The sequence below is a fragment of the Tachypleus tridentatus genome, chromosome 6, assembly GCF_004210375.1.
Source record: "Tachypleus tridentatus isolate NWPU-2018 chromosome 6, ASM421037v1, whole genome shotgun sequence".
Lineage (NCBI taxonomy): Eukaryota > Metazoa > Arthropoda > Merostomata > Xiphosura > Limulidae > Tachypleus > Tachypleus tridentatus.
In genome coordinates, this window is record NC_134830.1 from 151,822,417 (window position 1) to 151,849,805 (window position 27,389).

General features: G+C 34.4%; 1 protein-coding gene across 1 annotated transcript in view; it reads right to left on the reverse strand.

The window, feature by feature from the left end:
- The window catches only part of LOC143251784 (uncharacterized), a 72,978-nt gene extending 54,924 nt beyond the window's left edge, over positions 1–18,054 (reverse strand). Inside the window, exon 1 of the mRNA XM_076503027.1 lies at positions 17,608–18,054. Within this exon, the coding sequence (XP_076359142.1) occupies positions 17,608–17,624 (17 nt within the window). The 5' untranslated portion in view covers positions 17,625–18,054. The remainder of the gene's footprint in view (positions 1–17,607) is intronic.
- Positions 18,055–27,389: the final 9,335 nt, after the last annotated feature.

A 27,389-nucleotide genomic window follows, 5' to 3' on the forward strand; every position in this document is an offset into this window, starting at 1 on the left:
TCGAAATCCAGTTTTTAGCATTGTAAGTCCGCAGACATACCGCTAGGGCACTGGGAGAGGTTTAAGTAAGAACCCATTATTAATTATAATAATTATGATATAATTACTGATAATATACTGATATTAATTATATCAGTGGATATACTGTGACATCGTAAGTGAACCGGGAGAGGTTTAAGTAAGAACCCATTATTAATTATATCAGTGGATATACTGTGACATCGTAAGTGAACCGGGAGAGGTTTAAGTAAGAACCCATTATTAATTATATCAGTGGATATACTGAGGCATCGTAAGTGAACCGGGTGTGTTCTTCTGGTTAGCTTACTTGCACTATGAATCAAAAGCCAAGAGTTTAAGCTTATTCCGTATGTTCCAATAGCATTTCTTCTATGATCGCCAGACTGTTAGGTGTATGTTTGTTTTGTTTGTTTTTTTGAATTTCGCGCAAAGCTACACGAGGACTATCTCTACTAACCGTCCCTAATTTAGCAGTGTAAGACTAGAGGGAAGGCAGCTAGTCATCACCCTTCACCGCCAACTCTTGGGCTATTCTTTTATCAACGAATAGTGGGATTGAACCATCACATTATAACGCCCGCACGGCTGAACGGGCGAGCATGTTTGGTGCGACGGGGATTCGAACCCGCGACCCTCAGATTACGAGTCGAACGCCTTAACCCACCTGACCATGCCGGTCCTTGTTAGGTGTAAACGTTAAGCGTACTTTGAATTTGTATATTAAGTATTTCCCTATCGTTGTGTAATTTATCAAGGTGCAAGGATAACTGGTTCCAACAAACGAAACTTCTGGAAAAACAATCAATTATAAATAACCCAGTTAACTAAGAACATAGTGGTTAGGGTGCTCGACTCGTAATTTGCTGGTTGCGAATCCCGTTTTCGAAACATATTCGTCCTCTCATATGTAATGTTTACTAGGTGCCTCCTCTATCCATTCTAAACTGGAAACGGCTGACGTAGGCAGCTTTCGAGTCGGATTGAACGAAATTCAAACGTAACGCAACTGATTAATTTTTAAAACTTTTTTCAGCACTACGAAGATGTTAATTAAAATGTAATAATTAAAACATTTATTAGAAGACTTTAATATATGTTGATTAACTTCATTCCCTCGTGATCGTTTGGTCTCTTTATTATTTAGATGCACGTGATATTCTTGGCATACGACTTCACGGGTCACTGAGTTGATTTAGCAAAGACGTAGGAAATTGACAAAAAATAAATCAGTGTGATATATACAAACAAGAAGTGAAGAACTTTACAAGTTCTTAAAGTAAATTTAAAAACGCACCAAAACCTTTACGTGAAAAACATCAACTTTTTATGGTAAAAATCTATTAACTTTATATTAATAAATGAATAATGCACAAGTGTGTTTAAAAATTATCTGTGAATTTAAACGAAAGCATTTAAAAAAATACTTAAAGTGTAAAAGTCTTGTTTTGTTATTATCTACACAAAGGGCAGCCTGTGCTCTGCCCACCAAGGGTATCGAATGTCGGTTTCTAGCAGTAGACATACCACTGTGTCGCTAGGGGGACAAGATCTAAAAGAAAATTTATGAATTTGTAAGATAAATATTATGTAATACATTAATTGTTTATAGGTAATTAATATCAGACAAAAACAACACAATATGACTGAAATTCAAAGTTGCTGCTCCACTATCTTTCCTTACTGTCCTCCTCGAGTTATAAAGGATAATTACTGCCTGTGACCATAGTATCCAAATGCGTTGTCAGGCAGAGTTCAAACGCTGATAAAAAAACAACTTTCCAGCAGCAAAAGAGAATTAGTTAATGATTAGGAGTTGAATGTTTGAACCCACAACGTCTCAACTAGTACTTCCATTCGCTGGCTGCCCTCCTTCTGATAGGTAATTCAAAGATTAGAGTTTGTTTGTTTGTTTATTTTCTTATAACAAAGCCACGTCGGGCTATCTGCTGAGCCCACCGAGGGGAATCGAACCCCTGATTTTAGCGTTGTAAATCCGGAGACTTACCGCTGGACTAGCGGGGAGCAAAGACCAGAGAAGGATGTGCCTGAATGCAGGGGTTCACTGACCCATAAGGTTTCGTCAGGTTAAAACAATTCAATCATAATTTCATATAGAATTAAGAGTGACCACAATTCGGTGGAATTCATTTTGTGTCCAAATATACAATAGTCTGAGATTTTATTTACAGTTACGTCATTTCCTGTTGTGTGTGTGTGTGTGCATGTTAATAAATCAAAGCTTGCAACAACAAACTTGTTTTCTAACACATAGTGAGGGAGAAGTGTATAACTTTTCCTGTAAGATCTGCGAGTGCCTGAGTTACTTTTGCTGGAACGATTTTAGTAACACAGTTATCTAACTAGTCAGGGATTTGGCATCACCTAATTTTCTTCTATTGTTATTCACTGGAATTTTTCAAGTACAAGAGTGGGAAAACAAGGTTCCTCGTAAGGCCACCGTAAAAACTAACAGACCATTAAAATACACATTTAGAGGGCGCTTTCTTAGTATAGGAACAGTTAATTTCACAGCCTCGTGAAAATAAACAAAGAAAGAAGGAAACCAACTCGGAGATGCGCATGCGTTTTGTTCAATTGTTGACGTGACCTAATAAATGTGTGAGGTTTACCGTGTTTTAAAAATTAAATAAATAAAGACTAGAAGACAAATAGCCTCCTGCCGTCGATTACATACAACAGGTTTTACTGGATAAATGAGATCGAATGTTTTTGTACTAATTATTAGGCTAGCTTAACAGCCAAGGTTAAAATGCGCGAACCAGTCAGTTCCACCACGAGGAAAGCGAATTACCAACCTTTAGGTCATGTTTTTATTATGAAAACGTTCCACTGATTTAATGATTAATTAACTTATCGTCCACTGATACTGTATAAGTTCTTATTGGTATTAATTAATTACTGATTTTTACTGTTTAATTATTTAGCGGTACAGACATATTCTTCCAAAACTAGTTCACAAATGACGTTAACTTTTAAGTGTCTTTTTTTATTTCTTCATAATAATAAACGCTGTAGTTTAATTTTACAACGTAAATACATAGGCGTATTTCAATAGCATTGAAGAGATGGTACAAAGGCCCGGCATGGCCAAGTGGTTAGGGGGCGCTCGACTCGTAATCTGAGGGTCGCGGGTTCGAATTCCCGTCGCACCAAACATGCTAGAGATTTAATCTTAATTAAAGTAGAGGCAATAGATAAAGAGAAGTGTAGACTGTTGGAAATGACAGCAGGACTTATAGAGAATATTAAGCTATTCGTAAGTACAAAGGGATACATCAGCTAGCAATAACTTTCAGGAAATTAGGTCGAGTGCTGTTAGGGTTAAAAGTGGTAGAATTAATTGTAACGAACATATTATGTTGAAGAGCAAATTTCAACCCTTGGCTTCCACAGATGAGGATCTGTTGGAGAGAAGGAAAATAAAATGGCCAGACAAAGATGCAGATAATAATAAAGTTATAGGTGATTCCTTGACAAGACATAAGGATAGCATAGCCTGTGAAGTAAATAATATAAAAATAATTAGATTATGTCACCCAGGCGCACAGGTAGAGGATATCACTGACAGAGTAGGAGATATAATAATAGGGCTAGAGTTGCAGTTTTGGGGCACATGTAGGGGCTAATTACCTGGAGAGAGGTAGGTCAGGGGAGCAAATTTATAAGTTCGAGTGGTTGATAAAGGCATCTAAGAAAGAGGAACGTAACTTACTTTTGTCTCTAGGGCTGAATACCATAGTCGGGTTAATATGTAAGAATGAGCTGATTGGCTGCTTGTATTCGTCAGATCAGTTTGATTGGAGCTTTTGGAATGGGTGGTTTACATTTAAATATTTTATGAATGGCTTGTTTTACAAGGGCTATTAGTTCACCTGTAAGGAATGTTTTAAACTAGGATTAGACAGTGATGAGGACTAGACTAAATAAAAAAAAATATAAAAAATATTCAGCATAGGAAATGAATATAGAAGTAACTCTAGGGTTAGGCTTAGTTGTTACTATTGTAATGCTAGAAGTAACTCTAGGGTTAGGCTTAGTTGTTACGATTGTAATGCTAGAAGTAACTCTAGGGTTAGGCTTAATTGTTACTATTGTAATGTTAGAAGTAACTCTAAGGTTAGGCTTAGTTGTTACTATTGTAATGCTAGAAGTAACTCTTAGGGGTAGTCTTAGTTGTTACTATTATAATGCTAGAAGTAACTCTAGGGTTAGGCTTAGTTGTTACTATTGTAATGCTAGACTTATTATAAATAAAGCAGATGAATTTAGAGCACCAGCAAGAACAGAAGATCTTGATACAATAACTGAAACATGGTTAAACATAGATTACTTTGATGGCAGAAGTTTGAAATACAGGGTTACAGGTTACTTAATATGGATAGAGTGTTAAAGATGGGAGTAGTAGCTTTATAAGTGAAGTACTAGTTACGTACTATTGAAGTTGAGGATATAAAAGACAACAGCAAGGAGATTGGGTCCATTCGGGTTTATATTATTGGATATAAATGTTATATATAACATATAATATACATAAAATATAACATATAATATAAATAAAAAAATGTTACAGACCATCAGGTGTTACTGATGAAATTAGTGAGAAACTTTACAATGAGATTTAAGATCCCAGCTGTTAATCGATGATTTTAATTTCAGGAAAATAGACTGAGAAACTCTATAGTCGAATTATAAGGGATAAAGTTTTTGGAAATTGTTCAGAATGGCTTTCCGCCAATTGGTCAAGGAGCCAACTAGAAACAATGCTATTGTAAATTTATTGTTAACTTCAAACATAGAAATGGTGAAGCATATGAAAAACATTTGGGTGAAGGTGAAACTGTGCTGAACATGGAGACCTCGAATAATGATGTTTTGATTAGAAATTTCAAATCAGTAAATTTTGAAGGGATGTTACAACAATTGTCTGTTGTGAATTGGGCAACTGAATTATTTGGAGACAATAATTAAATGGGGAAAAGTTTTAAATATTCCTCATGGAAAGAAAACGGTAGCTGCAACTAAAAAATAAGGTTGGCTCACATAGGTTTAAAAAAATATGGTTGGCTCACATAGGTTTAGAAAAAATAAGGTTGGCTTGCATAGGTTTGAAAAAATAAGGTTGGCTCACATAGGTTTGAAAAATAAGGTTGGCTCACATAGGTTTAAAAAACAATAAGGTTGGCTCACATAGGTTTTAAAAAATAAGGTTGGCTCACATAGGTTTAAAAGATTTAAAAAATAATTTGATGAAATAGCAAATTAGGACACTGAAAAGGATGCGCGAAAAAAATTTGGCTGAAAATTGAGAACAAAAAAGATAAGGAGTTTTTAAAATACGTTAAAGGTAAACAAAATGTTAGGATGGGGTAGGACCCTTGAGGGCTCATATCTCATGATTATAAGATGGCTGGATTATTGAATTTTATTTTTTCTTCAGTTTTCTTAGTATTGAAAATGTGAGCAATATTCCTTAGCCTGAATAATTGATAAATGGAAACAAGGTCGAACAAGATGATCAAAATAATTTTAAACTCGTTAAGAAAAAATTAGGACGTTTAAAAAAACGATAAGTCTTCTGGGCCAGGTAATATTTCTCCAAGGGTTTTGAAAGAAGTTAACGATTAAACATATGAACTACTTGCTACTACGTTTTGTAAGTCTTTGATAAGTAGGCCTGTAATCTCCTCTTTTCAAGGGAGACGATAAAAATTGTCCCAGTTATTATAGGCCCATTACTCTTACATCAGTTAGAAACGTTTTGGAAAATTTGATAAAATATGCTTTGAAAAAAAAACATTTAACAAAGTTTAAAATTTTATTGAATGGTCAACATGGTTTCACTAAGGGAAAGTCTTGCCTTGTAAATCTTTTGACATTCTTTGAAATCTTTGAAAAGGTTCTGCTTATGTAAATGAGGGTAAGAGTGTACATTTGGTCTATCTGGATTTTCAAAAAGTATTTGACATGGTGCCACATGAAAGGCTTGTAAAGGACTTATCTCTACAGGTATGGGAGATAAGTTAGTGAATTAGATAGATGAGCGGCTGGATGAAAGAAAGCAGAGGGTTGTTATAGATGGAGTTCAGTCAAACTAGATTAATGTTACAAGTGGTGTACCTGAAGAATTAGGCTTAGAATCTTGACAGTTTTTGATATACATCTAGTGTTACTAGATGTGAAGATGCTACTGCTGATTTACAAAAGGATATAAATCATTTAGTGAGTTGATAAAATAAATGGAGATGGGTTTTAATTACAATAAATGTAAGATAATGCATTATCATAATTTGAATTATATGTATAATTTAAATGGGAATAACCTTAACAATGTTATGAAGGAAATGGATCTTGGTGTAATAGTAATCTAAACTGTGTGCTGTCGCTAATAATAAGGAAATAGGATTTTAGGTTATATCAGTAGAAATATTGGATACAATTCTAAAGAGGTTGTAATTTCATTGTACAGGTCACTGGTTAAGTCACATTAGAGTATTTATTGTGTTTAGTTCTGGGATCCTTAAATTGAGTTAATTGAAAGGTTTCAGAGAAGAGTTGTTAGAATAGTGTCTGGAATGGAAGGATTGTCATATGAATAGAGTTTGAGATCTGTGAAACCGTTTTCTCTTGAAAAAAGAAGAGATAGAGAGAACCTCATTCAGGTGTTTAAGATCGTAAAGGGAATTGATAATCTGGATGAATAATTTTGTTTCATACTTAATAGACAAAATAGTAGGACTCGTGGACACAAGTATAGATTTTGTCCAGGTAGGAGCTGTCTTCAGCTGAGAAAGTTTTAATTTACTTACAGGACAGTTGACCTTTGGAATGGATTGCCTTCAGGTGTTGTGGAGGCGATAAATTTAAGTGAATTTAAGAGAAAGCAGCTTGATAATTATATATATGAAAGATGAAGACTGGCATTGTATGTTTTTTAACAGTTTTAATTTAGTTTAGAGGATAGGATAGCTTAGATGGACCAAAACGTTCCATGTCGTCCCTAAACTTTATGTTATTTTAAGTTACTAAACGTCTAAAACAACGCTATAACTTATTAAACATCAAACACAACGTTATAATTTAATAACAGTCAAACACAACCACATAATCTATTGAACATCAAACATAACGTTATAACTTGGGTAAAACAGTATGAAAACTAGAAACTCGTGAAACTTGGTTCGGTTGCCATTTCTCTACAAAAAAACAAATTCTTTAGAATTATCTTATCTCTAACTGACTCAGTATCACGTGATAAAAATGTTTCTAAAATATTTGTTGAACTAGGGGCCATTGCACAAAGAAGTCAACCAATTATGTTAGGCGAAAGCGTCACGTGCTGAAACTTGAAATTTTTTGCTAAGAAACACTGTCTATCTGTTTGCTTATCTATGTATGTTTTCTATTTACCTTCCTGTTTTTCTTTCTATATTTTAGTTATTCTGTCTACATGCCTGCTTGTACATTTATCTAGATCACTTCTAGATAAGTTTTTACATTTTATTTTCTACAAATCTTGGTCACTTTCCAGAATATAAACTTGTTCCAGAGTTCACTCCCACATGATACATTTAACTGTCTAATTTTTGTTTTATCTGTGCTGATAAAACATCTGTGAATAATGCAAAGCACGAGTCACCTTGTTTGGCGTTCAGTCACATAGTGTCCTTACTGTATATTGAAAACCTAAGACACAGAAATATATATATACGGGAATCCCACCACAACTCTATAACTAACACGAACACGGCTACATTTTTAAGAAGGTTTCTTTAATTTGGAACTTCGCGCAAAGCTACCCGAGGGCTATCTGCGCTAGCCGTCCCTAATTTAGCAGTGTAAGACTAGACGGAAGGCAGCTAGTCATCACCACCCACCGCCAACTCTTGGGCTACTCTTTTACCAACGAATAGTGAGATTGACCATCACATTATAACGCTCCCAAGGCTGGGAGAGCGAGCATGTTTGGTGCGACCGGAATTCGAACCCGCGATGCTCGGATTACGAGTCGAACGCCTTGACACACTTGACCAAACAGGTAGGTAGATAAATATTGAAGATTTCATGACCTATTTACAAGCTGAGGAAGAATTATTTCGGTAATATTTCTCATAGTACATTAATATTAGGCCTATTGCATTTTTAAACACTACATTCTTTACCTAGTCCCTTAAAACTTCCAAGAATTTATAGAGTGTATAATAACAGTATTCCAACCACAGCGTATTCGCCAAATTCAGTAAGGTAACATATCGGACTACCACCACTGTAACCAGAGCCAATATTATATCAAGGTCGAACTTAGGTATCGAGTTGTAACTTCCAGTTATCTGTAGGTATATGTATATATTAACAGGTTCTATACAGAAATACAAGTAACAGTTTTTCTCATTAACAGATTTTATATAGAAATACAAGTAACAGTTTTACTCACTGACAGTTTCTATATACAAATAGAAGTAACAGTTTTATTCACTGACAGTTTATATATAGAGATACAAGTAACAGTTTTACTCACTGACAGTTTATATATAGAAATACAAGTAACAGTTTTACTCACTGACAGTTTATATATAGAAATACAAGTAACAGTTTTACTCACTCACAGTTTCTATATAGAAATACAAGTAACAGTTTTACTCACTGACAGTTTATATATAGAAATACAAGTAACAGTTTTACTCACTCACAGTTTCTATATAGAGATACAAGTAACAGTTTTACTCACTGACAGTTTCTATATAGAGATACAAGTAACAGTTTTACTCACTGACAGTTTCTATATAGAAAAACAAGTAACAGCTTTACTCACTGACAGTTTATATATAGAAATACAAGTTACAGTTTTACTCACTGACAGTTTCTATATGGAGATACAAGTAACAGTTTTACTCACTGACAGTTTCTATATGGAGATACAAGTAACAGTTTTACTCACTGACAGTTTCTATATAGAGATACAAGTAACAGTTTTACTCACTGACAGTTTCTATATAGAGATACAAGTAACAGTTTTACTCACTGACAGTATATATATAGAAATACAAGTAACAGTTTTACTCACTGACAGTTTATATATAGAAATACAAGTAACAGTTTTACTCACTGATAGTTTCTATATGGAGATACAAGTAACAGTTTTACTCACTGACAGTTTCTATATAGAAATACATGTAACAGTTTTACTCACCGACAGTTTCTATATGGAGATACAAGTAACAGTTTTATTCACTGACAGTTTCTATATAGAAATACAAGTAACAGTTTTACTCACTGACAGTTTCTATATGGAGATACAAGTAACAGTTTTATTCACTGACAGTTTCTATATAGAAATACAAGTAACAGTTTTACTCACTGACAGTTTATATATAGAAATACAAGTAACAGGTTTACTCACTGACAGTTTCTATATAGAAATACAAGTAACAGTTTTACTCACTGACAGTTTATATATAGCAATACAAGTAACAGTTTTACTCACTGACAGTTTCTATATAGAGATACAAGTAACAGTTTTACTCACTGACAGTTTCTATATAGAGATACAAGTAACAGTTTTACTCACTGACAGTTTCTATATAGAAATACAAGTAACAGTTTTACTCACTTACAGTTTCTATATAGAGATACAAGTAACAGTTTTACTCACTGATAGTTTCTATATGGAGATACAAGTAACAGTTTTACTCACTGACAGTTTCTATATAGAAATACAAGTAACAGTTTTACTCACTGACAGTTTCTATATGGAGATACAAGTAACAGTTTTATTCACTGACAGTTTCTATATAGAAATACAAGTAACAGTTTTACTCACTGACAGTTTCTATATGGAGATACAAGTAACAGTTTTATTCACTGACAGTTTCTATATAGAAATACAAGTAACAGTTTTACTCACTGACAGTTTATATATAGAAATACAAGTAACAGGTTTACTCACTGACAGTTTCTATATAGAAATACAAGTAACAGTTTTACTCACTGACAGTTTATATATAGCAATACAAGTAACAGTTTTACTCACTGACAGTTTCTATATAGAGATACAAGTAACAGTTTTACTCACTGACAGTTTCTATATAGAGATACAAGTAACAGTTTTACTCACTGACAGTTTCTATATAGAGATACAAGTAACAGTTTTACTCACTGACAGTTTCTATATAGAAATACAAGTAACAGTTTTACTCACTTACAGTTTCTATATAGAGATACAAGTAACAGTTTTACTCACTGACAGTTTCTATATAGAGATACAAGTAACAGTTTTACTCTCTGACAGTTTCTATATAGAAATACAAGTAACAGTTTTACTCACTGACAGTTTCTATGCAGAAATACAAGTAACAACTTTACTCACTGACAGTTTCTATATAGAAATACAAGTAACAGTTTTACTCACTGACGGTTTCTATATAGAGATACAAGTAACAGTTTTACTCACTGACAGTTTCTATATAGAGATACAAGTAACAGTTTTACTCTCTGACAGTTTCTATATAGAAATACAAGTAACAGTTTTACTCTCTGACAGTTTGTATATAGAAATACAAGTAACAGTTTTACTCACTGACAGTTTCTATGCAGAAATACAAGTAACAACTTTACTCACTGACAGTTTCTATATAGAAATACAAGTAACAGTTTTACTCATTGACAGTTTCTATGCAGAAATACAAGTAACAGTTTTACTCACTGACAGTTTATATATAGAAATACAAGTAACAGGTTTACTCACTGACAGTTTCTACATAGAAATACAAGTAACAGTTTTACTCACTGACAGTTTCTATATAGAAATACAAGTATCAGTTTTACTCTCTGACAGTTTCTATATAGAAATACAAGTTACAGTTTTACTCTCTGACAGTTTGTATATAGAAATACAAGTAACAGTTTTACTCACTGACAATTTCTATATAGAAATACAAGTAACAGTTTTACTCACTGACAGTATATATATAGAAATACAAGTAACAGTTTTACTCACTGACAGTTTATATATAGAAATACAAGTAACAGTTTTACTCACTGACAGTTTATATATAGAAATACAAGTAACAGTTTTACTCACTGACAGTTTATATATAGCAATACAAGTAACAGTTTTACTCACTGACAGTTTGTATATAGAAATACAAGTAACAGTTTTACTCACTGACAGTTTCTATATAGAGATACAAGTAACAGTTTTACTCACTGACAGTTTATATATAGAAATACAAGTAACAGTTTTACTCTCTGACAGTTTGTTTATAGAAATACAAGTAACAGTTTTACTCACTGAGAGTTTCTATGCAGAAATACAAGTAACAACTTTACTCACTGACAGTTTCTATATAGAAATACAAGTAACAGTTTTACTCACTGACAGTTTCTATATAGAGATACAAGTAACAGTTTTACTCACTGACAGTTTCTATATAGAGATACAAGTAACAGTTTTACTCTCTGACAGTTTCTATATACATATACAAGTAACAGTTTTACTCTCTGACAGTTTCTAAAAATACAAGTAACAGTTTTACTCACTGACAGTTTCTATGCAGAAATACAAGTAACAACTTTACTCACTGACAGTTTCTATATAGAAATACAAGTAACAGTTTTACTCACTGACAGTTTATATATAGAAATACAAGTAACAGGTTTACTCACTGACAGTTTCTACATAGAAATACAAGTAACAGTTTTACTCACTGACAGTTTCTATATAGAAATACAAGTATCAGTTTTACTCTCTGACAGTTTCTATATAGAAATACAAGTAACAGTTTTACTCACTTACAGTTTCTATATAGAGATACAAGTAACAGTTTTACTCACTGACAGTTTCTATATAGAGATACAAGTAACAGTTTTACTCACTGACAGTTTCTATATAGAGATACAAGTAACAGTTTTACTCACTGACAGTTTATATATAGAGATACAAGTAACAGTTTTACTCACTGACAGTTTCTATATAGAGATACAAGTAACAGTTTTACTCACTGACAGTTTCTATATAGAGATACAAGTAACAGTTTTACTCACTGACAGTTTCTACATAGAGATACAAGTAACAGTTTTACTCACTGACAGTTTATATATAGAAATACAAGTAACAGTTTTACTCACTGACAGTTTCTATATAGAAATACAAGTAACAGTTTTACTCACTGACAGTTTATATATAGAAATACAAGTAACAGTTTTACTCACTGACAGTTTATATATAGAAATACAAGTAACAGTTTTACTCACTGACAGTTTATATATAGAAATACAAGTAACAGTTTTACTCACTGACAGTTTTTATATAGAGATACAAGTAACAGTTTTACTCACTGACAGTTTCTATATAGAGATACAAGTAACAGTTTTACTCACTGACAGTTTCTACATAGAGATACAAGTAACAGTTTTACTCACTGACAGTTTATATATAGAAATACAAGTAACAGTTTTACTCACTGACAGTTTCTATATAGAAATACAAGTAACAGTTTTACTCACTGACAGTTTATATATAGAAATACAAGTAACAGTTTTACTCACTGACAGTTTATATATAGAAATACAAGTAACAGTTTTACTCACTGACAGTTTATATATAGAAATACTAGTAGTAACAGTTTTACTCACTGACAGTTTCTATATAGAGATACAAGTAACAGTTTTACTCACTGACAGTTTCTATATAGAGATACAAGTAACTGTTTTACTCACTGACAGTTTCTATATAGAGATACAAGTAACAGTTTTACTCACTGACAGTTTCTATATAGAAATACAAGTAACAGTTATACTTACTGACAGTTTCTATATAGAAATACAAGTAACAGCTTTACTCACTGACAGTTTCTATATAGAAATACAAGTAACAGCTTTACTCACTGACAGTTTCTATATAGAAATACAAGTAACAGTTTTACTCACTGACAGTTTATATATAGAAATACAAGTAACAGTTTTACTCACTGACAGTTTCTATATAGAAATACAAGTAACAGTTTTACTCACTGACAGTTTCTATATAGAAATACAAGCAACAGTTTTACTCACTGACAGTTTATATATAGAAATACAAGTAACAGTTTTACTCACTGACAGTTTATATATAGAAATACAAGTAACAGTTTTACTCACTGACAGTTTATATGTGGAAATACAAGTAACAGTTTTACTCACTGACAGTTTCTATATAGAGATACAAGTAACAGTTTTACTCAGTGACAGTTTCTATATAGAAATACAAGTAACAGTTTTACTCACTGACAGTTTCTATATAGAAATACAAGTAACAGTTTTATTCACTTACAGTTTCTATATAGAAATACAAGCAACAGTTTTACTCACTGACAGTTTATATATAGAAATACAAGTAACAGTTTTACTCACTGACAGTTTATATATAGAAATACAAGTAACAGTTTTACTCACTGACAGTTTATATGTGGAAATACAAGTAACAGTTTTACTCACTGACAGTTTCTATATAGAGATACAAGTAACAGTTTTACTCAGTGACAGTTTCTATATAGAAATACAAGTAACAGTTTTACTCACTGACAGTTTCTATATAGAAATACAAGTAACAGTTTTATTCACTTACAGTTTCTATATAGAAATACAAGTAACAGTTTTATTCACTTACAGTTTCTATATAGAAATACAAGTAACAGTTTTATATAGAAATACAAGTAACAGCTTTACTGACTTACAGTTTCTATATAGAAATACAAGTAACAGTTTTACTCACTTACAGTTTCTATATAGAAATACAAGTAACAGTTTTATATAGAAATACAAGTAACAGCTTTACTGACTTACAGTTTCTATATAGAAATACAAGTAACAGCTTTACTGACTTACAGTTTCTATATAGAAATACAAGTAACAGTTTTATATAGAAATACAAGTAACAGCTTTACCTATTAACAGTTTCTTTATTTATAGATATACGAGTGCTGGTATCGAGTGGTGAACAAAGTACACCCAATTTAAGAGCACGACTCACCAACGTCTAGATATTGTTATAAGTACAATATATGAATCAACTGAACAGTTACCTTTGCTAAACGATAGACAATAATTGACTGTAGGTGGTAGTTATTAGCTGCCTTCTTTTTAGTCTTTCACTGATAAATTAGAGTCGGCTAGTGCAAACAGTACTGGAGCGAATAAAATCAAACCAAAAGAACCAAATACACACACATACACACATATATTCATTATTAAAATATTTTATTAATTGAAACACAATTTGCAAACGTCATGAATTCATCAGGTAACGTTGTCATCCATCCTGCTCATCATCGTGACGTTTCGCTCATATATTCAACAGTTAATAATTGAAATACGATGTGCATCTTCACCATAACGTTTCGCTTCTACAGTCAACAGTTAACTATTTAATAATTCATATAAAACGCTGGTCGTTACCATAACGTTTCGCTTCTACAATCAACAGCTAACTATTTAATAATTCATATAAAACGCTGGTCGTTACCATAACGTTTCGCTTCTACAGTCAACAGTTAACTATTTAATAATTTATATAAAACGCTGGTCGTTACCATAACGTTTCGCTTCTACAGTCAACAGTTAACTATTTAATAATTCATATAAAACGCTGGCCGTTACCATAACGTTTCGCTTCTACAATCAACAGCTAACTATTTAATAATTCATATAAAACGCTGGTCGTTACCATAACGTTTCGCTTCTACAGTCAACAGTTAACTATTTAATAATTCATATAAAACGCTGGTCGTTACCATAACGTTTCGCTTCTACAGTCAACAGTTAACTATTTAATAATTCATATAAAACGCTGGTCGTTACCATAACGTTTCGCTTCTACAGTCAACAGTTAACTATTTAATAATTCATATAAAACGCTGGTCGTTACCATAACGTTTCGCTTCTACAGTCAACAGTTAACTATTTAATAATTCATATAAAACGCTGGTCGTTACCATAACGTTTCGCTTCTACAGTCAACAGTTAACTATTTAATAATTCATATAAAACGCTGGTCGTTACCTTAACGTTTCGCTTCTACAGTCAACACTTCGTTATTTAAGTAAGATGTCCATTGTTATCATGGCGTTTCGCTTATGTTATATGTATGTAAAGAAAACATCATAGTTTTGCTGGTGCTATCCAATACGCTTCCGTATCTATAACTGGAGTCGCTTAATTTGTACGTACTTTAATAAGAATTTCCACACACCCAAAACAAATTATCCCGTGATAGCCAGCTTATTGTTCGTTAGACAGCTTCGCACAAACTTTAACAAGTATTATTTCCCCATAGGTATCCCTAATGGAGAAATGATAGGCTGGTCAGAAGGCAATTGGTCAATAGCGCACACCGCCACATAGCTCTTGAACTAACTCTGACATACCACTCAATAGAGAGCACGTTTTTAATGGAGATGAATGATCTAATCCACATTTTGGGTACGCTAACAAATAGGCTACGCCCAGTGTTCTTTCATAAATTTATATAAATTATATGAATGATGACACGCGAATTGTTTTAAACCGAATGTTACAAAATGAGCCATCTGGGTACCTCCCATTACAGGTGCCAAAACCCAGTTTAGCATTATAAGCCGAGACACTCACTACTGCACCACAGGGGGAGGTCCACTAAATATAATCATTATTTTTTCATATATCGTATACAAAAAATAAAGGTACCTGTTGATTGAATTAAACGTTTTACTGATCAGATCTCAAGATAAGATATTTACTTCGATTGAATGAAGTTGTTATCAATATTACTTTAAATTTGTCGTAATTTCAGTAAAGAACTTGACTAAATGTGACAGATGATTTGTTTTACTGTAGTTTGATTAAAGAACTTGACTAAATGTGACTGATGATTTGTTTTACTGTAGTTTCATAAAGAACTTAACTAAATGTGACTGGTGATTTGATTTACTGTAGTTTCAGTGAAGAACTTGTCTAAATGTGACTGATGATTTGTTTAACTGTAGTTTTAGTAAAGAACTTGACTAAATGTGGCAGATGATTTGTTTTACTGTAGTTTCAGTAAAGAACTTGACTAAATGTGGCAGATGATTTGTTTTACTGTAGTTTGATTAAAGAACGTGACTAAATATGACTGATGATTTGTTTTACTGTAGTTTCAGTAAAGAACGTGACTAAATGTGACTGATGATTTGTTTTACTGTAGTTTCAGTAAAGAACTTGACTAAATGTGACTAATGATTTGTTTTACTGTAGTTTGATTAAAGAACGTGACTAAATGTGACTGATGATTTATTTTATTGTAGTTTGATTAAAGAACGTGACTAAATGTGACTGAAGTTTTGGTTTACTGTAGTTTCACTTAAGAACTTGACTAAATGTGACTGATGATTTGTTTTATTGTAGTTTGATTAAAGAACGTGACTAAATGTGACTGATGATTTGGTTTACTGTAGTTTCACTTAAGAACTTGACTAAATGTGACTGATGATTTGTTTTACTGTAGTTTCACTAAAGAACGTGACTAAATGTGGCTGATGATATGTTTTACTGTAGTTTCACTAAAGAACGTGACTAAATGTGACTGATGATTTGTTTTACTGTAGTTTCAGTAAAGAACGTGACTAAATGTGGCTGATGATTTGTTTTACTGTAGTTTCACTAAAGAACTTAACTAAATGTGGCTGATGATTTGTTTTATTGTAGTTTCACTTAAGAACTTGACTAAATGTGACTGATGATTTGTTTTATTGTAGTTTGATTAAAGAACGTGACTAAATGTGACTGATGATTTATTTTATTGTAGTTTGATTAAAGAACGTGACTAAATGTGACTGAAGTTTTGGTTTACTGTAGTTTCACTTAAGAACTTGACTAAATGTGACTGATGATTTGTTTTATTGTAGTTTGATTAAAGAACGTGACTAAATGTGACTGATGATTTGTTTTATTGTAGTTTCACTAAAGAACTTGACTAAATGTGACTGATGATTTGTTTTATTGTAGTTTGATTAAAGAACGTGACTAAATGTGGCTGATGATTTGGTTTACTGTAGTTTCACTTAAGAACTTGACTAAATGTGACTGATGATTTGTTTAATTATAGTTTGATTAAAGAACGTGACTAAATGTGACTGATGATTTGGTTTACTCTAGTTTTAGTAAATAACTAAATGTGGCAGATGATTTGTTTTACTGTAGTTTCACTAAAGAACTTGACTAAATGTGACTGATGATTTATTTTATTGTAGTTTGATTAAAGAACGTGACTAAATGTGACTGAAGATTTGGTTTACTGTAGTTTCACTTAAGAACTTGACTAAATGTGACTGATGATTTGTTTTATTGTAGTTTGATTAAAGAACGTGACTAATGTGACTGATGATTTATTTTATTGTAGTTTGATTAAAGAACGTGACTAAATGTGACTGAAGATTTGGTTTACTGTAGTTTCACTTAAGAACTTGACTAAATGTGACTGATGATTTGGTTTACTCTAATTTCACTAAAGAACTTGAATAAATGCTACTGTCATTGTAAATAGTTATTTTAAAAACTAAGTATATAACCTCTTACCTTTTAAGAATGAACATCCTATTATTCAGTGAGATTCAAGTAACATTCAACGAGCTTTTTTCTGCAGCATGCAGGTGAAAGAGTCCATGGTGTTCTTTTGTATATAATTGTTTACCCTCTATTCACTCGAAGTTTCACATACCAGAAGAAAACGTTAAGGATAACGTTTCTGATAAGGAAAGTTATTAAAATTTTGTGACGTACAAGATCGTGGTATCTTGTTCAACTCACGAATACCAAGTTGTCAGGCCTCTTTTTTTACGTGTACTAATACAGTTAACCAGTCTTCGTCCACATCGCTTTGTTTGATTGCCAAGTTACAACAATGAAATGTTGTTATGTATTGCTCATAATTCGATTAACACGACATCCAAAGCCGTATCGGTACTGACAATTGCTTCGAGAAAAAGTCCCCTCGTGGGATAGCAGTAAGTTTACGAATGTACAGCTCTAAATTCCGGATTCGATGTCTCGTGATAGACATAGCGGATAGTCGATGTGGCTTTACTCTAAAAACAACCAAGAGAAAGGGAAATTCACGAAGATATTTTCACGTGAGTTTCTATAGGACGCTTTTTTATCCGTCTTTCTCCTTGTTTCTCTCCTTGCTTGTTTTATCATCTACTTTTATCAAACAAGGTTTCTGTTGAACTGAAGTGATCAGGAACGTCTCTATAGAGCCAAGCTGTCTACATATGTATTTATATGCCTTATGTGTGTATAGATTCTATAATGAAGTACTTCAATGGTTTACCTGGGTCGCTCAGATTTGTAGAATCGAATGCGTAATATGATAAGCCCTCTGAAAGACAGCGGAAAGACCACGCTGAAATCCTGAGTTGGAGTCCCACGGCGGACACAGCAGATATCTCAATGTGGTTTTGCTATGAAACACACTGACAAAAGCAATATGATGTGTGCACCCTAGCGTCGTTATTTTCAAAATACTTACTCTATTTTTTCGCACAAACACATATTATCCGATTTCTATTTAATTAAAACAGTAGTAGCCGCGACTGGCTGAAAAAAGGGAAGCTGTATGTTTCGAAGGCAGATTTAGAACTAGCAGCACATTAACAGACACTTGTATTTAATGCCAAAAAAACATTTCAAAAATCGCACTGATATTTCTATTTAAGTGCACCAGTGCAGACACGTCAAAGAATATCCGCCTCTTTATGCATCAGAAAAAAAACCACAAAAAAAAACGTATCGTTTCCGGAACGTTCCCTCTATTTTCATGATGCTTTAGCATATAAAACTGTTTGAGTGGACTTCCTATGATCATTACTGACGCACTTCAAAGTTCTCACGCTGTGAGAAAACGTCACTTCTGGTGAGCTTGACAGTTATAGTGAGTTAGTGGATTAGTGTTCTAAACTAGACAAGCAGGAATACATTCGCCCATCCTATATTTATATCATTTTTTTTATTCTAGTTTTCCAATTAAATCTCGAAGCTTTACCAAGCCAAATCTATAAACCAGATCATTTGCGTTGTATTCTTAATCTATGTGTATTTGTGTTTCATTTTACGTTTTTATAGCCCGAGCATGGTTATTGTGTGGGACTGTGAATCTGAGGCTCTATAGTTCGCGTTCCGTTTCCGTAAAATCACACTTCGCATTTGAAGGTCGTTGGGTTGGACATATAAGAGTGATAGTCGAAATCCATTAGAGTACCCCAAGATTGTCGCTGGGTGATGTTAACTGTAATTTCGAAATTAGCGACGGCTAGCATATATAGGCCCTTGTGTGGCTCTCCGCGAATGCGCGTAACAAGTAAACAAGTAAATAATCCTGTACGTTACCAACCGCCCACAAACGCGAGGAACCACCTTTATCAACTCACTAAAATCCAGTTAGGATAAGAAATGTGAAGGTGAGAAGGGCGACTCGCAGAACGTACATTCATCACTGTAAGCGAACTTGTGAGGTTAGGTTATCGAGACTGTGTTTACCAGTTGTCTCGTGAAATCAAATTTAAATCGAACCATCATGACCTGGTGGTTAAGGTACTCGACTCGTAATCTGAGGGTCGCGGGTTCGAATCTCCATAACTCCAAACACACTCGGCCTTTCAGCCGTGGGGGCGTTATAATGTTACGGCCAATCCCACTATTCGTTGGTAAAAGAGTTGGTGGTGGGTGGTGATGACTAGCTGCCTTCCCTCTAGTCTTACTCTGCAAAATTAGGGACAGCTAGCGCAGATAGCCCTCGTGTAGCTTTGCGTGAAGTTCAAGACAAATCAAACCGATCAAAATAAATCAGAACTGAGTGGATATTTTTCTGAATTAATTAAAGATAAAACGTTCAACATGATTAGCTCACAATATCCTTTTTAAAAATAGCCCCACAGTGGCACAGAGGTATGTCCGCGGACTCACACCGCTTGAAACCGGGTTTCGATAACCATGGTGGACAGAGCACACGTAGCACATTGTGTAGCTTCGTGCTTAACTTCAAAAAGACAAAATGTTTTAAGAATAGTAAGGACATTCATGACAATAATTAATTAAAATCAAACTCAATAGCTCAACGATCAGTGACTGTCCAAGCGACTCAATGATGCGTTTGAGGGCTCATAACGCTAGAAACTCGCGGGCACAGCATAGATAGCCCATTGTGTTAGCTTTGCACTTAACAACAAAGAAAAACATTACATTTTGCACGAGTAGAAATATTCTAACTGAAATTTTTGACACTTTTAATGATACTGGAAGATTATAAGTGCCTCATGTTGTTCACATTTTAAGTGACACTGACGAAATAAAAATTCCCGACATTTTCAATAATAGTAGCGAACTAAATATATCTACACATTGGAGTTGTTCAGTTTGGCGTAACAGTTGTTTATGAGAAAACGTTGGAATTTTGTCAAAAATAAATGAAATTACGAGAGACCTAAATATCACAAACACTTCACAAAGTGGTCACAAGAAGACATATAATGTATATTTTAAAAGTCTTACTTACCTAGAGCATTTTGAAGCGAGGAATTATGTCTGTAAGGGCCACAACAGGAGCAGCTTAGCCTAACGCTATAAACGTGAATACCGCTCGAATTAAATGGCGAAAATTCGGTCAACTAGTACAACAATGGCGCAATAAACGAGTGTCAGTAATAAATCATTAGGCCTAAAGCAATGTTCCAAAACGAACTAGAACGCCGAAGCGACTTTTGTAAGAAACCAGTTTCACCAGGTGGCGTTTTCTCTCGTACCATGCTTGTTTTTGGTAGAGCTTCGTGTGATTTGCATACTTACAATATCAAATCTTTTCTAAACAACATCCAAGGACGATTCTCATGGTGAACAGGCATCGTAGGTAATCATTCGCTGTTCTGTTCACCAAGTTCGCGTGAGGTATTGGGTTTAATGAATACAAAGTTAACAAAAACAAGCGCAAACAGACTGAGTTTGGAATCGCGTTACTTTTGGTTTTATTTTCGTTTTTTTGGCCGCTCATCTTGAGGGTTAAGGAACTTTGAAACCGCTGACCTAATTATTCCTCGACACATCCAATACAAATAATTCTAGTGTTAATACGTCATAAATCGAACACTCACTATTATTATTCGTGTTTCCTTACTCTCGTCTTTTGTTAGTCATCTCATCAGTGTAAATGCAGCGCCCAAAAGGTCAAATGTAATTAAATACACCTGATGAGAGCGTGCGATCACGCACGAATGATTGATTATAATTCCGATAAGAGTAATTTATTATTATTACCTGGCTGGAATAAAGACTTATAATCTTTTTATTTATTAGGATTCTAAATAGTAACGACACCACCTATTATAACACACACGTGTACGGTGTTAAGACCCATGGGTCCACCCAATCGTTTCTGAGTATACATTATTTCTGATACTTCTGTCTGCTCCGTTGTCTCTTGTAAAGAGTGGTTTTAGAGGGTTTGAATCTCACTATTTTTCCTTCCTGTAACTATTACCAGCTATTTTTCTTAGGCGCCTAACCTTGTATATGAACTGTAATTTGAGGTTCAAGGTGAACACAAATTATTACTCGAATGGTTTTCTTTGTTCAGCAGGTTTTCGTCACAGGCTGCTGTTTAGTATAAATGTTTGCCATTAAAATTTATATGGAATCATCCACTATATACTATGGTTATATTATGTAATATATGTCTATAAAATATATATTATTTAATGGTTGTTGTTGTTTTGTATTAAGCACAAAGCTACACAATGGGCTATCTGTGCTCTGCCCACCACGGATATCGAAACCCGGTTTTTAGCGTTTTAAGCTCGCAGACATACCGCTGAGCCACTAGGGGGCTTACGTAATGGAAAGAGAGAGAGTTTATCGTTACAATGTACAATATTGGAATGTAGGTGAAATTGTATTAGAAAACGACAATATTTAGTTATCTTACTCGGTGTTTCGTTTAGGTATTTACGTGTGATAATCTCAACGTTTCTGAAGCGTGGTTTGTATAAACATCAAAACTACACCTTCCTAACCAGAAGCTAGTTTCTATTGTTGAAACTAAGTAACAATTTTCTTTAGAAACATACTCATCAAACCCTACAAGATAACACTTGTGCTGACTTGTGATTGGTTTGTTTGTTCTCAAGCACAAGTCTTCCGGTTGTACAGTGGTATTTTATGGATTTACATCGCTAGAATCGAGAGGGGGGGGGGCATACGATTCCTCTCGGTGGACCCAACATATGGCTCAATCTCAAACGTAATAATAAACAATGGAGTGCCTTTGCTTGGTCCACAACGGGTTTCGCTGAGCCACTGAAGGGCATCGACCGTTACAAGGTACATTTGCGAAATATTCAAAGGACGCAATTATAATGAAAGTGACACGTGGTATAATATAAACATATCGAAACTTAAATATCTTAAGGACACATATATATAACAGCTATGATTAGCATTATTTCTACCACTGACCTTATTTCTCTTCGAATTCTCACGCACGGATTCAGACCAACTAAAATATCTGCCCCATCCCCCAGTGGATCAGGAGTACGTTTACAGACATATAACGCTAAAATTCAAAGTTTGATTTCCCTTGGTCGACAGAACGCTGATAGCCTATTATGCAGCATTCTGCTAAAATAAAGACGGAAGGTGCTCTGTGATTGCTGTATTTCTAAGCGGACATGACGTTACATTATTAACACGCTTTCCCTCCTACAAACTTACAATAGACAATTCCGAAATTTCACACAAATTTATCTGAACAAAACGTATAGAATAGTAAAGGAAAAATAAACACGAAAAACTAAACAACCCATCACCAACTCTAGGAATGCTTTTGTTTGGCCAAATAGTGGGACTTAGGGCGCTCGACTAGTAATGCGGGTCGTGGGATCGAATCTCGTCACCGAACAAGCTCGCCCTCTCAAGCCTGGCGCCATTATGATGTGCCAGTCAATCCTGCTATTTATTTGTAAAAGAGTATCCCAAGACTAATGTTGACTAGTTGCCTTCCTCCAGTATATCACTTTTAAACTAGGGACGGCTAACGCAGATAGCCCTCGAGTAGCTTTGCGCAAAATTCAATGAACACATAAGCAGTTATAGTGCCCAAAAGTACCCTGGAAGTGCCATTATAATATTATTGTAAAATCGAACGTTTTGTGCTTAAAAAACACCGATATACCGCCATACACATTGGCATGTTGAAAACATGGCCAGAAAAATCCAGTTATACCTGTTAGATTTAAAGAAAAAATCAACCCTTCCGGTAGAAACATTAACTACCCGTTTGCTAATATTGTTACCTATGAAAGCAAACTTATATTTTAGTGGTTATTTGTAAAGCGAGGAGAAAGAACGCTTGGGACTATGACAAGACAAGTTTCTGCACGAGAGTAGGTGAGGAGTGTTTGAACCACATATCAGGACAGTGACCCCGCAGACCATCTGTTCTGTTTAATTAAATACCTGCACGAGGTTGTTCATTGCAAACATGACAATTGTTATAGTATATTAACAAGTCTCGAGCACAATAGTTAATCAATGTGAGTCATAACAGTACTGTGCATGTATACATACATAATAAAGTGTCTAATACGAGGATTAAAAACCAATAAACGTTTCACAATAGTGATGAACTATTCAAGTGGACAGGTATTTTGGCTTCATTATGTCAGTTTAAAAACTACTGTTATTGTGTTACTTTATGATGCGCGTAACAATTAAACTAAAATTTCACATGTCAGCTATCTGTAAAAGTGGGTCTATATTAAACAGAACACAGGTGACTCCGCATCTCAGTTTGCTGTAAAAGTGGGGTTATACTAAACAGGACACATCTACTTTCCACATTTCAGTCTACTGTAAAAGTGGGTCTATATTAAACAAAACACAGGTGACTCCGCATCTCAATTTGCTGTAAAGTGGGATACTCCAGGACATCTACAGTCTACTGCAAAGTGGGTCTATATTAAACAGAATACAGGTGACTCCGCATCTCAGTTTGTTGTAAAAGTGGAGTTATACTAAACAGGACACATCTACTTTCCACATTTCAGTCTACTGTAAAAGTGGGTCTATATTAAACAGAACACAGGTGACTCCGCATCTCAATTTGCTGTAAAAGTGGGATTATACTAAACAGGACACATCTACTTTTAACATTTCAATCTACTGTAAAAGTGGGTCTATATTAAACAGAATACAGGTGACTCCACATTTCAATCTACTGTAAAAGTGGGTCTATATTAAACAGAACACATGTGACTCCGCATCTCAGTCTACTGTAAAAGTGGGTCTATATTAAACAAAACAGGACACATCTACTTTCCACATTTCAATCTACTGTAAATGTGGGTCTATATTAAACAGAACACAGGTGACTCCGCATTTCAATCTACTGTAAAAGTGGGTCTATATTAAACAGAACACAGGTGACTCCGCATCTCAGTTTGCTGTAAAAGTGGGTTATACTAAACAGGAACACAGGTACTTTCCACATTTCAATCTACTGTAAATGTGGGTCTATATTAAACAGAACACAGGTGACTCCGCATCTCAGTCTACTGTAAAAGTGGGTCTATATTAAACAGAACACAGGTGACTCCGCATCTCAGTCTACTGTAAAAGTGGGTCTATATTAAACAGAACACAGGTGACTCCGCATCTCAGTCTACTGTAAAAGTGGTCTATATTAAACAGAACACAGGTATCTCTGCCACATACAATATTTACGTTATATGTATCATACCTTAAGACTAATGTATAAACAGACTGTAACTAGGCGACGACTCTTCCTTCCTCGTGCGAACATTGTATCAACATTAAAATTTCATCTATCTATCCATCGGTCGAACTTTTTGTCTGTTCTTATATTCCCTGTCTTTCGTTTCACTGCATTTGCTTATTTATCCGTGTCTCTATTTGTATATCTATCCATATTTCAATTTGTCTTTCTGTCTCTTCTTATATCCTTCCGTCCGGCCCGGCATGACCAGGTGGTTAAAGCACTTGACTCGTAATCTGAAAGTCGCGGGTTCGAATCCCCATAACTCCAAACATGCTCGCCCTTTAAGCCATGGGGGCGTTAAGTGTGAAGGTCAGTTCCATTATTCGTTGGTAAAAGCGTAGCCCAAGAGTTGGCGGCGGGTAGTAATAATTAGCTGCCTTCCCTCTGATCATACACTGCTAAATTAAGGACGGCTAGCGCAGATAGCACTCGGGGAGCTTTGCACGAAATTCAAATGTATCCGTCTTTATATTGTTATGTTTGTTTATGGCTCTATAACCTATTTGTGTAGCTTTGGTAATATTTTCTCTTAACCTATTTGTCGATATATTTTCCTTCTGTCTTTCTGTCTATCCTTACATTCCTCCGTCTGTATACATATCTATCTATCACTAAAGTTATCTGTATTTAGTATATTTTGCTGTGCCGGTCTACCAAGAGATAAAACACATTACAGTAGGAACGTTCCTTGGAGGTTTACGCTTAATTAAATCCTTCGTTACTAGTGGACCTGAATTTCGTTAATTTGAAAATCTTAACTATAACATTATTCATAAACTGAGTACTTAAGTACATTTTTTACTTAAGTAGACGTACCTGATAGTCTCTGCTAGTACGTTAACAGAACAGAATCGGGCGTCATTTCAACACAACGAGCCGACACACATTGTCAGGATAACAGTATTTCAAACAATGATAATACATCAATATATTGTTAGCACTCCTTTCTTATCGGATCCCTTGAACAATTATTTTTGGTTCCCATGGCGATAAGGACCAATAAGTTTTAGCTATGTTGTGAAACGTTTTGGTAATTTCTCACGATCCAAACAACTCTGGCTTCTAGCGTAAAATAAACTCACTCAACGAACTGAACAAGTTTTTACAACACGAATCTAAAAATATAGATTTGCAACAAGCTGCAGATAGATTTACACTTACCACGGTAACAACAGTCTTTTATTTCCTGCTTGGGCACGTGTTATCTTCTGTACCTTCTGTCGGTCGATTAATTAGCAAGTGAAACATAATAACATTTTCAAACATGAAAACCTTTTGCGCTACTCACGTTTCTATATCACTGTTAATTCTCTGTTCCCCTGGTTACTGTGGAATTGTCCACGTTTCTATATCACTGTTAAATTGTCTGTTCCCCTGGTTACTGTGGAATTGTCCACGTTTCTATATCACTGTTAATTGTCTGTTCCCCTGGTTACTGTGGAATTGTCCACGTTTCTATATCACTGTTAATTGTCTGTTCCTCTGGTTACTGTGGAATTGTCCACGTTTCTATATCACTGTTAATTGTCTGTTCCCCTGGTTACTGTGGAATTGTCCACATTTCTATATGACTGTTAATCTCATCAGTTTTCATGGATACTCTGATATTAATTCACGTTTCTATATCACTGTTAATTTCATCAGTTTTTATGGATACTCTAATATTAATTCACGTTTCTATATGACTGTTAATCTCATCAGTTTTCATGGATACTCTGATATTAATTCACGTTTCTATATGACTGTTCATCTCATCAGTTTTCATGGTTACTCTGATATTAATTCACGTTTCTATATCACTAGTAATTTACTCTTTCTTTCAGTGGTTGTTTTGTATGAAACTATTTCGTCTTCAATCTCTATAACTTGTCCTGACTACCCCAAGGTTAGGGAAAGATTAAGCCTACTTTTACTTCAAAAATAAAACTTCCATGGGTTTCGAAAAGTCATCGTTGGCTTTCCTTAATTATTATACAAAGAAAGACAGTCCAGGCAAACTCAGTCCTCAGTTTGTAAGCTTATTCAAAGACATACAAATGAGGACGTGTCCTCTAGTTGTAACTGTTTCTCTTATTTTTTTCTGGGTTGACGTAGATTTAGCTCAATCTTTCCATAGCCATAGATTCCCCATCGTAAATTAAATCCACTCACAATTAACAACTCAAAACCTCTAATCTTCGTGACGAGCAAATTAATTCACGTATCCAGGTTCTCAATTTTCGCAGTTGTTAAACGGGAGATTTTCGATGCTCTGGAACAAAGGAGTTGGATATTTTCACAGACAGCCCTCTGATGAGAACGAACTCACAGACGTTCAACCATAGATGTGGTTGATTTACGCAGATAAAATATAAATAAATGAAAAGTTAAAAAAAAAACCTCGTCTGACAAGTCCGGGTAGAAGGCCACTCCAGGTGTTTTTCCTTTATTTAAGTACCAGCAGTGGTTGAATCGATCTGTAACCCCCTTCTAGAACTTTCCTAAACAACTGCGCGACCTACTGGTGAACACCGTAATGATGTACAGGTACGCGGTA